Source organism: Sprattus sprattus, assembly GCF_963457725.1.
Source record: "Sprattus sprattus genome assembly, chromosome: 1".
NCBI classification, from domain to species: domain Eukaryota; kingdom Metazoa; phylum Chordata; class Actinopteri; order Clupeiformes; family Clupeidae; genus Sprattus; species Sprattus sprattus.
The window spans coordinates 65991740-66004301 of NC_137920.1; the positions used below are offsets into that span (position 1 = coordinate 65991740).

Sequence of the window (12562 nt, forward strand, 5' to 3'; positions counted from 1 at the left end):
ATTTTATCTGCAACTCACTCAAAAAGAATCATAAATGGTAATCATGGGAAAATGTTTTGTCTCGTTGTCACATTCGCAATACAACAACCACTGTGAACATTTGATGTAATGTTAAAGGCTAGGATACAGTAAACACCTTTATGTAGTTCCAAGATAACCAGTTGACCTCTACCTCTGTCTGGTCCTTGCAGATCTGCCTGAAGGGCAAGGTTCACATATTTAAGTATCTGAACATCCAGGCCTGTCGCATGGACAAGAAGCCAGACTCCCTCGACCTGCCCTCCCTTGGGAAACGATGCCTACCTCCACCTTTAGCAGACAGGTATGCTCCATCTGTTGCTAAAGGTTACCACCCCTTTAATAAGCAGGTACACAGCGTGTGTTGTTAAGGTGCCCACCACCACCTTTAAAAGTAATCCACCACCAGAGTTCCCAGGGTTACCAGACATCCCGTTTTTCATGGGTCAGCCCCGTTTTTCTGCACTTTTTTTAGTGTCCTGACCAAAAAAACAATCATGTCCCTTATTACCTCGTTCCTCAAATTGAGAGCAATAAGGCAAGATTAATGTGAACATAATTCACATCAACAAAATTATCATCTTTCTTTATAAAGCATAAAGCAACTCCATGTTCAAATAATCAGGTTGTAGTCATCTGGCTTTAAAAGAAAAGGTTCATCCCCTTTATTTAAAGTCGATACCATGCCAAAGTCCACCCTGGCTCTCTATTCTTTTGGTCTGTTCTTCTGTAGCTTAGTTGGGTGCATCTCCATCTGCCACATGCAGTATACTGCTGCTACGGGTTGCTAGCCCAAAGCAGCCCCAGTGGGTTCTGTTCCCTCCCAAGCCATCACAAAGTCTTTTCCTTGAAAAGAGACACCACCAAAAAGGCCTTGGGCTGGATCCCTCCCTCCCTCAGAACTATAGCCCCGGTTTCCAAAGTACCTTTTAGATTCAACAAACCTAGAGAATCACAGACCCACACCCTATTTAAAGAAACATAGTTGTTTGCAGAGACATGGATCCTACTATTCAACACATACTGTATAAAGAAAACCATTCTACGGCCATACCAGATATTCCCACCCAATGCATCAGTCTGTCTAACAGAATGCTGGGATCGATTGTGTACATGCCATCATCAGCTGCCCTTAAAGGGTCGTTAGTAACCTTAACTGGTGCTGTCTCAGTGCTGATATTTTCGGAAACCTGATTGAAATTTTCCAGTGCAGAGAGAAGTTATTTGGACTCTATTTTCTCTAGATTTGTTTGAATCTAAAAGGTAACTTGGAAATCGACCTATAGTTCTGAGGGAGGGAGGGAGGGAGGGAGAGAGGGAGGGATCCAGCCCAAGTTCTTTTTAGCAACGGGTTCACACAAGCAGTTTTAAAATAATCGCAGACACAATCATTTGACAAGGACATACATAACATTGTGGTGTACTTGAAAACCGGACTTCTTTTATCTGTGGTCTGCTTTCCTACAATCCCTTACGGCTGTGAATATTGTTGTTTTATACGCGCTGCTTTCTTTCTGAGGACTTAGACCTAACCTTAAAAAGTGCAATTCGATTTAGTGAAGACCAGCAGATCGAAATGAAACAGTTGGCCAGATTATTGGTCATTATTGGAGCTATATGTCAGTATTAATGCTCTTGTAATGCTACACAATCATCTCTGGAGAGAGCTGACCATTTGTGTTCATCATGTGTGCAGCATGGAGGATGTCTACCCCAGTAAGAACCACGGCCCTGACTCAGGAATCGGCAGCGACAATGGAGACAAGAGACTCTCCACTACAGAGGTACCCCCGTACAGAAACACACACATAAGCTCATTCATGCATACAGCACACATACAGAAATATGTTTGGACTTACACACACGCACACAACGCTCACACATAAACAGACTCAAAAAAATCCCACATATACACTAATAAAAGACATATGCAACCATACACACACACACAGAGTCATTATTAATCATTATTCATTAGTCATTATTATATTAATACAACAGTATTACTTCACAATAATACACACTAGTATACTAAGTCCATGGTTCCCAATATGAGGTTCGGACCCTCCTCAAGGACTCGCCAGGGCTCATAGGGGGTGCGGGAGGCTTTGTCTGATCTGAGGTTGTAAGGTTGTCAAATTAGATTTGTCTGTTAAATAAAATCACACTGGATAATCAACACATAGTGTATAGGAAATGCATGGGCACGTGAATATGCTACAAGCTATCTGGTCTGAGGGGGATCGAGCTAGAGCTAGATCGGAGGAGGCGATCACTTATGAAGGCCCATAGAACTGCCAGCGGTAACTGTAACAATACCTGTAAATACGAAAGTTTTTAAATATTGCGCTAGCTCATTGTCAACATTGGCAACGTCCACACCACATACTATAACGACATGAACAATGGTATACTGTAGTTGGGAATCACTTTCAGAGGGATTGTGTGAACGACACAAACACTGATAGCCAATCATAATCCACTGAATTTTAAAAGCATCACATTAAAACAAACATATTTCTCAGATGTTTGGTGATCGTTGGTCAGTGTGGATGTCAGTGGACATATCATTATAGTTAAAGTTGTCGTTGCAGTTAATCTTGGCAGCGTGGACAGTCCTTTACGCTGATAATGGAGCATTATTCTTTTGGTAAGGATATGTATGTATAGGCCTATTCTGTTGGGCTGTGGAAAGAAAAATATGCTAAAAGAAATGTTAAATGTTAAAAACATTAAAAGAAGAACTATGATTGATTATTGTTTATTTTTGCCAGTAAAGATTTAGAATGAATCACTTCATCCTTTTGGTGGCTGTGTGTGTGCGGGCTGGGGGGAGGGCTCAGCTTTTCTTTCTATACAAATGGGGAGGCTCAAAGATAAAAAGGTTGAGAACCACTGCACAAGACAACTCAGAATACTACCCACAAAAGGTATAGCAGACATATACACAGCAGAGTCCTATGTCTCACTATCTGTCTGACTCTCTTCTCTTTCCATTCCTCTCCATCCCTCCATCTCACCTCCTCTCCTCCCCTCTTCATGTGCACTCACAGTAACACACAAGTCATCAGCACGCGTACATCCTTTCATTTCTTCACTGGCGTTAGCCGTCATTGGCATTTTCCCTGCAGCATAACCCTGGTTAGCGTTGCTTACACTTCTCTCCTCTCTATTTCCCCTTTCCTTGTTTCTCTCCCCTCCTCTTCCCTCGTTCCTCCGCGCGTGTGTGTGTGTGGTAGCCCTCAGACGACGACACAGTCAGCCTGCACTCACAGGTGTCCGAGACGGCCAGGGAACACAGCAGGGCAGACACACACTCTCTACTGGCAAAGCTGGACTGTAGCAAAGGTAATGTGTGTGTGTGTGTGTGTGTGTGTGTGTGTGTGTGTGTGTGTGTGTGTGTGTGTGTCTCTGTGTCTGTGTGTGTGTTTGTGTCTTTGTGTCTCTGTGTGTGTGTGTCTGTCTGTGTGTGTGTGTCTGTCTGTGTGTGTGTGTGTGTCTGTGTGTGTGTGTCTGTGTGTGTGTGTGTGTGTGTGTCTGTCTGTGTGTGTGTGTGTGTCTGTGTGTGTGTGTGTGTGTGTGTACACGGAATGAGAGACCTCACTTAAACGCGTGTGCGTGTGTGTGTGTGTGTGTGCGCGTGTTTTCTCGGCCTAATAGCAGATCAGGACCCTTACGACTTCATTGACCCAAACCAGGAAGAGGAGGCGGCCTTGTCTGAGGGAGACGTGCATCAGAGTACTTCATTTGTCTCCTGTATAAAAGTAATCATAAACACACACACACACACACACACACACTGTAACGTGCAGGCTCAATGCACGGAACATAAAGGGGAGACCACGCTGGTTTTATGAGAATAAATAGTTTATTAAAAGGATAAGGCTACTTCAAAGTAAAAGGAATGCAAAAGTGTGGTGCAATTCAGTATTGTGAGGAGTAAACCAAAGTGTCGTACAAAGTCAGTTTAGGGGATAACAAACGAAAAGACAGAGATCCAACAATGACTACAAAGAACCAAACACAAACCCAAGTTCCTACGACCAACCAAAGAACAAACACGCCAAAGAGCCAAAATGCCCGGAGGACCAGAGCAGCCTTGACTGCCGACTGGTCATGGCTTATGTAGCCCAGCTAATCAGGAAACCACCTGTCCTCAATCATCCAAGCTGATCAGGAACACACCTGTCCTCAATCACCTACTGCAGAGACAGAAAGCAGGCAGAGAGAACAGGCATGACACTCATAGGGCGGGGCCTAGACCTGCCAGGGTCGTAACACACACACACACACACACACTTTCTATTCTCTGTGTACTCAACTCACACTTGCTGAGATAGTTGTAGCTATAGACCAGCTGTTAAAGGCAACTGCTAATAATATAGAAGTCATGGGTTCCACAGTCAGGGAACAGACACACTGTTGAGGTCAAATACACCTATCTGTATGGCCTGTATGTTACTTTGGAGAAGAGCATTCATTAGATGAATAAATATGATGGCATAGTTTAATGCATATGTTTGGGAATCCTTGGGCAAATCACATCATGGTATACATAATTTTATCATATCGAGGAGTAAATCCATTCTCTGAAGCAAATGTTTGGAAATGGGGGCACATTTTCGTATGTAACCATATGCCTGACAGTACCTCCAGAGCTTTTAAATTTAGTTTGGCATGTTCAGCGTATGATTCACAAGCTTAGGCAACGATGCCTGGGGGAATACAAATGGTAGTTTCTTTGTTATCTCTGTCACATTTAAGGAATGTCTTCATGCTGATTGATAGTATGTTTTGACAGTTTTTTCACCACTCAACACAATGGTGTCTGAGAGTCTGTTGGGAGTAATTGAAATGTGTGTGTACCTGAGAGCAATAATAACATACAACACAAGTGCAATTAATACGTGTATGTACCTGACATTAATAATAACAAACAACACAGGTGCAATTGATACGTGTATGTACCTGACATTAATAATAACAAACAACACAGGTGCAATTGATAAGTGTATGTACCTGACATTAATAATAACAAACAACTCAGGTGCAATTGATACGTGTAAGTACCTGACATTAATAATAACATACACAGGTACATATACGGCTTAGAACAGAGATCTACACAGAACTAACAGAATAAGAATACCAAACAACAATTCTTAGGTAACATAAAGAGACTCAGACAACCAGAAGATAGAAACTATTTATTTTATTCTGCCAAGAGGGAAACTAAACAGGGCAGACAGGTCATGGACAGAAACAACGGTAGGCAGGTAGAATCACAGTACAGTAGAGAAAATGAGCTGCACCAGAAGCACAAGGCAGACAATATACAAAATGGCCAGCAGGGCTACCAAAAGTCACTATTCAGAATGTAATACTGACAGAAATGCCTAATACCTGTCATGCATGTCACTTTGGATAAAATAAAGTGATAATTCTATAATGAAGCAGTAAATGCAGACTGAATTCATGAAATCTAATTCAAAATGTTCTGAACCTAAAATGATGATTGACAGGCACCAGTATGTTTGTATGTACTGTATGTGTTTGTAGAAAAGATGCTAAAAGACTTCTATTTGCAAGATACAAATGGTCTTTCTTCATCTGCTTAAAATATTGATGTTTAATTAATGTTTCATATTTACACTTATTAATTTAGCAGACACCTTTATCCTCAAGAATGCTTGTATACATTTTGAATTGCACATGTGCTCTTGAGGTCACATACCCATGACTTTGGTGTTCTTAACAAATTCTTGCTCAACCAATCAAGCTACAGGAACACAAACACACATTTACAAATATGTGTGTGATCTTTTACATTTACATATATTTTTCCCTTTACAGGAACTTGAAAAGGTTCTCAACAAATCACACCAAATCAAAGACAAAGAGAACTGGAAGGAAGAGTCAGGGTGAGTTGGCAAGGGAAATTTCAAAACTCTGTACAAGTTGTAACAAAAGGCGATAGTTTTTAGTTTCTGTACACTGGAAAAAAAAAGTTCACAGGGTGCAAAGTGCATAGCCTAAGCGGCCAGTAAGAACGACGCAAAGTGAGAATTTATTAACGGTGATATCAAGTGTCCTCATTACAACATAATTACTCCTCATACTTTGTTGCAGCAGGTTCTGGGTTTTAGAACACAATGTTCCGCAGTAACCTTTTAAGAGATAATTCGATATCATCTAAGAAAATTATACCTTAACAACAACACCTGGCAGCGGTAAGTTGACCTTGAGGTATAAACACACAAGCAATTGTTTAACAATTGAGCAATCATGCTTGGCTCGCCGCAAGAGAAACAGCTACACAAAACGTAGCAACAGTCAGTATCTAGGAATGTCAGCAAAACAAAACAAGAGTGAAGAGCAGAGCGCTCATCCCCCTGTCAGTCAGGATGAAATCCAACACACCTGTGCACCCGTTCACCTACTGCAGAGAGAGAGGTGGAAAGAGCACAGTCACAGGCTAGACAGGGCCGTAACAATAGTGTAATCAGTGTTTAACTTGGCAGTCAAGAGAAACGATCCACGGTTCATTAAGAAATGCAGGTGTTAAGACATTTACGTCTTGGTGGCAGGGAGGGGTAAGAACATAAAGGTGTTTCTCAGAAGACGCTGGCGGCAATCCATCTAGTTGTAAAGCATTTTTATAGTCATTTACAATCATTTTGAGTGGGAAGTAGGCAGAAACTCTAACCCTTATATTATCTCTTCATCATAAAGGACATTTACACTTCTGGCGTGCATTGGAAATGTCAGGCAGGTCGAAACCCGTAGCAGAAGCAAAGTTGTGACGCAAACAGAGGAAAGCAGAGGCCTGATATTAGGATGCCATACCAGTCAGTTCATGAAAAAGGCCTTGTGCAAGACCAGGCTTACCCAGGAGTGTCCTTAACAGTGTTTCCCAAACTTTTTTTCTCTCACTATTTACTATGGTGGCACAAATCTCACAGCACACTACCATGACATGGTAGTCACAAATTGAGTTATTGCTGTTTATTGGGTATAGGCCTATTGGCTACTTACTGTTTATTGGCATAGGCCTATTGGCTACTCGCTGTTTATTGGGCATAGGCCTATTGGCTACTCACTTCGATGTGAAACATGGGCTTGTTTGGATGCTCATAATGCAGGGATTCAGGCTGGTACTGATGAGAGGCAAACCTGGAGCTCTCTTGATCCACGGCTCTCTCTCTCAATTTCAATTTCAATTTCAAATGGCTTTATTGGCATGAATGCGCGATACATTGTTGCCAAAGCACTCAATACAACAATATTAACAGCAGATAACAGCAACATCTCTCTCTCTCTCTCTCTTTTCGAAAGGCTTGAAAAGCTGACCTCACACAAGCACGTTGTAGAAAAGGGGAGCAAGATTGCAACTGTTCTGTGTGCGATGATTGGAGACTCATTGGCTGTGCTTAACCAAAAACGATCAAAGGGGCTGTCATTGAAGAGCATGTTCATACTAGGGTCCTCCCCCTTGAGCTGTTCTTGCATTTGCAATGATAGGCTTTTTGTGGTGGTTTCTTTGAATGGGTCACGGACCCAGTGGAAGTCTTCAGTCGAAGCTGAGGGAAAACAGAAGATCATTTTCTTCAGTAGTTTTTAAAGGTTGAGAGATGACGTCACACAAACCAAACTGAGGCCCAGTGATAGCATGCTCTTTGTGAATGAGGGGAAATATATCTAGTTTCCCCTTTGCAACATGCTCTCATCAGAGGTCGAGTTCGAAACTGAATTCTCAGAGTTTGTCAGTGCTCGTTGGGATGTTTTCATTTCAACCCTGTTTGACTCATTCAGATGTGGGAAAACGTCACCCAATTACGCCAGTGTTGCCCACCTGTCATGGGGCATCCAGGGCAGCAGGGGGCAAAAGTTGACAACATGTAGACCGTGCGTCATGGCCAGGCCATGCCACCTGTGGAGCATAAATCAACAAGACAACTTGAACCGCTCTGGGCCATGTGCTGGATCTTGAACTCTTGAACTATGTTGTGTGATGGTGCTATTTTGAGTCTGTCTTTTAGTACCCTGTGTCTTTTGAGTTCCGTGAGCCTTCTTTCATAATATGACTTGCTGGAGAAATTTGTTGGTTAAGTTTAGTTTTCTGACACCATTCCGCAAGTGGTTCCACCTTCTTGAGAGCAAGTCACAGCAGTCCGTTTTTTGTGTTTAGAAAGTGATGTAATTCTCTTAATTCCCAGTATCTGTGCACCCATTTGCTTGCACAAGAGAGCGAACAGGCAGCACTTCAAAGGTCTTGCATTAATAATGTTGATGGTGTGCACCACAACATCCAGCTGTAGTGCAAATTTTCCAGTCTCTTTCATTTTCCACAACACAGTCTATGTTCTGCAGACGTATCTTCAATGCGTCTGATAAATCAATTGTTCAACAAGTTTTGATATTTATCAGTATCTGGGCCTGTCATGGTCTTCATAATAGCTTTGCACACAGGCAGGATTAAATATACGGCCACTGTAAGAGTTCTTGGATTTAGCCACCTGCTCTGTAATTCAAACGCTAAATTCTAAAGCTTTTTCAGAAACGGTAGTAATTTTTTATCACGAAATGTGTTTGCTTGTCAGTTTAACTTTTCAAACGAATGAAATATTCAACGTTCTTGTTGGTTCAGTTTTTCCCCACAAACAAGGCACAATGGAATCAGAGCAGGGAAATCTCTGGTGACCATGAACTCATAGCTCAAGTATTGATCATTGTATTGACTGTTGCCCACCATTTTAATTTTCTTTTTCTGTTCAGTGCTACAAGAGGCGGATGAGTCAGGTTCATGGTCAAGTGCATGTTCACATCCTTTTAAAGAATTTCTCCATTAGTGAGGCTGCTGTGCTAAATGGCCACTTGCAATCAGTTCCGTCAAACTTCAGCTTTGTGAAGAGACTTAATATGGCAATGGAGAACGTTGATAAATCCTTGAGTTCTATGCCAGCCACCCTGGTGTTCCTGGCAGGAGGATGTGACACATGGATGACACTGGATGGTTTTTTTAGGGCCTCCACCAGCAATGCTTCATCTGCCCACTGGGGCAAGCTCTGGAGATGAGCCAGAATATGGGCTGTGTGCGGCTCTCCCTCTCCTAGTCACAGAATGAGTCAATGAGAATGTGCCCCTGGGGGAGGTGCTCAGCAATGCACTTGAATCAGTCCTTCATCTTGGTCTGTACCATCTCAGTGGGAGCCACCAGACTTGAAGGACAACTCTCTTGTTCTGAGGTGAAGCTGCCTGAGTCTACCCTACTGCCAATGACAGACCCAGACGAGCCCCTTGAAAATCGACACCTACGCCAGAGCTTGCCCCTGTTGACTTTTCCTGTGTTCCAGGAATTTGAACAGAGCTTCTGGTAAGCCCCCTTGTAAAAATGTCCCTTCAACCACCTAATATGGATTTTTCCTGTGGCACACCTGGGCAGCTCTTACTGCAAACCAGGGGGTTGCTTGCTACACAGTTTGGGAAACAAAGCTCTACGAGACAATTTTCCTCATCTCCTCAGTGATGCAGGCCAGCAGCTGAGCCGCTGCTGTGTTTAAACTGGTACCCTTTCTGTGAAATTCATCTAAATCCCTGGGCTGTCTGTCCAGTGTGTGCCCTCAAAATAACTCCGGTGTTGAAACACAGTTAGTGTAAATGGCTCGGACCAAGCCAAACATTATTCCGGCCAATCAACACATTGCTTCAGGAAACAGGTTTAACAACCAGTGCAACAGCAGGCTTCTGACCATAGTAAGCACGATTAACAATGATAAACTCAACCATAATAAATAATAAAAGCAATAAACTCTGTTTAATAAAAGCAATAAACTCTGTTTCTGTGTGGGAACAGATAAACGTTTACAGGTCTCGCTCTGTCTTTGTTTGGTGGAAGATGCGCTGTTAAAGTGAATATGCTTATTCACCTTTCTCAGTAGCCATCCTCTATTCCCAAGAAAGCCTTTTCGATTGTGTAACGTAGAAATACTGATTCATATCCTGGTGAAAGAGTTATTATTCAACTGTGCATCAGTGACAAGAATACGTTCTTACTAATAAAAGATCATTTTAGTGACTCAGATGGGAGATTTCCTGTGTAGGAGGGGACCTAGGAATTTGATTGAGAACCTTTGGCCGACAGTATAATCCTTCCCTTCCACCATTAGCTTGTTATTATACTGGTGTTTTTTGATGTATGTGTGTTTTTGTGTTTGATGTGTGTGTGTGTGTGTGTCTGTGTGTGTCTGTGTGTGATGGTATCTGTCGGAGTAGCTCAGAGAAAGAGCAACTTGCTGAGGAAGAGGAAGACGAACTGAAGGAAGTGTTGGATCTAAGGAAGATTGCAGTTCAGCTGCTACAGCAAGAGCAGCAGAACAGGTTAGAGTTGTCACGGGCACACACACACACACACACACACACACACACACACACACACACACACACACACACACACAAAAAGAAAACAAGTAACAAGTAACAAGAACAGAAGGCTAATTTCTCACAATGACCTGTTGATTGTATCTGTACGTATACACGTTTAGTATGTATGAAACACTTTGTGTATATATTACAGCTCAGTGAGTCTTCAGTCAGTCCTCTTGTTGTGGTTTTCCTGCCTGATTCCATGAATGGTCCTTTGTAAAAGGCCTTGAAAAAGAAATACACTGGAAACGTTCATGTTTATTTTAGGTGGTTTGGGGTTGATTGCATCCACCGAAAACCACAAGTTCCACTGAACCTCATTATCCTCCTTCCTGGAATCATTCAGTCATCTCTGGGTACAACTCATCTCAGGTGGCCAGGTGTATTTTAAAGTATTTGTGTTATGGATATTACGGTATGCATCACACCAAAACTCCAGCAAGCTGTCACCAGCAAGCAGTCTCACGACCAAGTGCCAAAGTGATAGCGCCAAACACTTGGCCCATAGACACTGACTCTTCTCTTCCCTTCTTTCTCCTCTGACTTATTCTCTGCCTTCTTTTTTTCCACTAACAATTGTCACTCTTTTACCCCTCCTTTTCCTCTTTTTTCCATCTTCCTGAATTACTTCCTGCGTACTCCTATTCCTTGGACCTGATTGGTGGTCGTATGACACGTGACCCACTCCACCCCAGACGGCGGTCCTTAATTTGTAGAGCTGAGAGCCTTATCCACCGCAGGAGGGCAGCAGGCCGAGCTCACAGGTAGAGACAGAGAGAAAGAGAATGAGAGTGTGAGAGAGACAGAAAGAATGAAAGAGAGACAGAAAATGAGAGTGTAAGAGAGACAGAAAGAATGAAAGAGAGTCAAAGAAAGCAGTAATCTGAGAGAATGAGAGAGAGCAAACGAGTCTCCTGCATGGTCTTAATTTACAGTCTCATCCTTCCCTTTCTGCCATCTCATTACTCATCACAAAATCAGAAGCAGTTAGGAAACTCTACTCATTGATAGATGTGGTTTATGTGAATCATAGTAAGTCATTAAAGTGCAGAAGTGAGGGAGGCAATTGTGCTGGTGGGACTGAACGCAGCTGCAGACTGTGTGGAGTTGCCGGGGTGGAAGTAAACACATCGGGCCAAAGGGATCATTAGCCTGTTTTTCTGGTCAACATCTGAGCCTTAAAAACACTTATTAAACAAATTGTACGCACACAGCTAAACAGTGACAATGAGGACAATTTACGAACCATGTTCATCACCCATTTAGCAGTCCTCATCTAACTTGGCTACTCGCACAATGATCGAGTGTTCAAAATGTATCCCCTGCTGCATGCCCTTATTTTATTGGTCGACCTGTACGTTGCGGCATTTCAAAGTGCATATTGTGTGAATAAAGTTTGAGGTCTAGACTGCTGATGAAACGTCAGAAAAGATACAGAGTGACATGATAGGAGGAGTGACAGGAGCCAGATACCTTATTGTTTTGAATGCCCACTGGTAATAGTGTTCTTTTATCTCCTCATTAGCAAACTCCAGGATCCATTTGGCCACATACCCAGACAACTGCATTAGACATCTAAACCTTTTCATTCATTTAATCATAAGTGACTAACATGTCAACACTCCTTGGATAATCCCCCTTTGTAATTTGGTGATTCATTTTTAACACCTGATCGTCACGCAATTAGCCAAGTTAGACGCACCTACGAGAAAAACACCCATTGTATATTTGGCCTATTATGTTTAATGGGACCTGTGTCTGTGTGTGTGTGTGTGTGTGTGTGTCTGTGTCTGTGTGGCTGTGTTTCACAGATTTCTTAGTCATTCTGGAGGGAGCAGCAAACAGAGGTCACCTTCTCAAGCAGTCCGGAGGTATGATTCACGTGCACACACACACACACACACACACACACACACACACACACACACACACACACACTTTCAGTTACAACCCTGGCTCATTGGACACAACATAACATGGAGACAGAGAACAGAGATAACAAAAAAAAAGATTTTATGTCAATAAATAAACCATTTATATTAAAATCTAGGCGATGAATATGAAAGGACAGTTAGGCGAGAGTGCAAGTCTTCCCCTCTGGGAACAAACAGCATGGCTTTTA

At 42.5% G+C, this 12562-nt stretch overlaps 1 protein-coding gene across 1 annotated transcript in view; it reads left to right on the forward strand.

The window, feature by feature from the left end:
- lrch2 (leucine-rich repeats and calponin homology (CH) domain containing 2) overlaps positions 1 to 12562 on the forward strand; it is a 56446-nt gene that overhangs the window by 33835 nt on the left and 10049 nt on the right. The window contains exons 6-13 of the mRNA XM_080831915.1: positions 192 to 322; positions 1715 to 1802; positions 3258 to 3366; positions 3679 to 3782; positions 5872 to 5939; positions 10291 to 10395; positions 11136 to 11204; positions 12252 to 12311. Of these exons, the coding sequence (XP_080688041.1) occupies positions 192 to 322; positions 1715 to 1802; positions 3258 to 3366; positions 3679 to 3782; positions 5872 to 5939; positions 10291 to 10395; positions 11136 to 11204; positions 12252 to 12311 (734 nt within the window). The remainder of the gene's footprint in view (positions 1 to 191; positions 323 to 1714; positions 1803 to 3257; positions 3367 to 3678; positions 3783 to 5871; positions 5940 to 10290; positions 10396 to 11135; positions 11205 to 12251; positions 12312 to 12562) is intronic.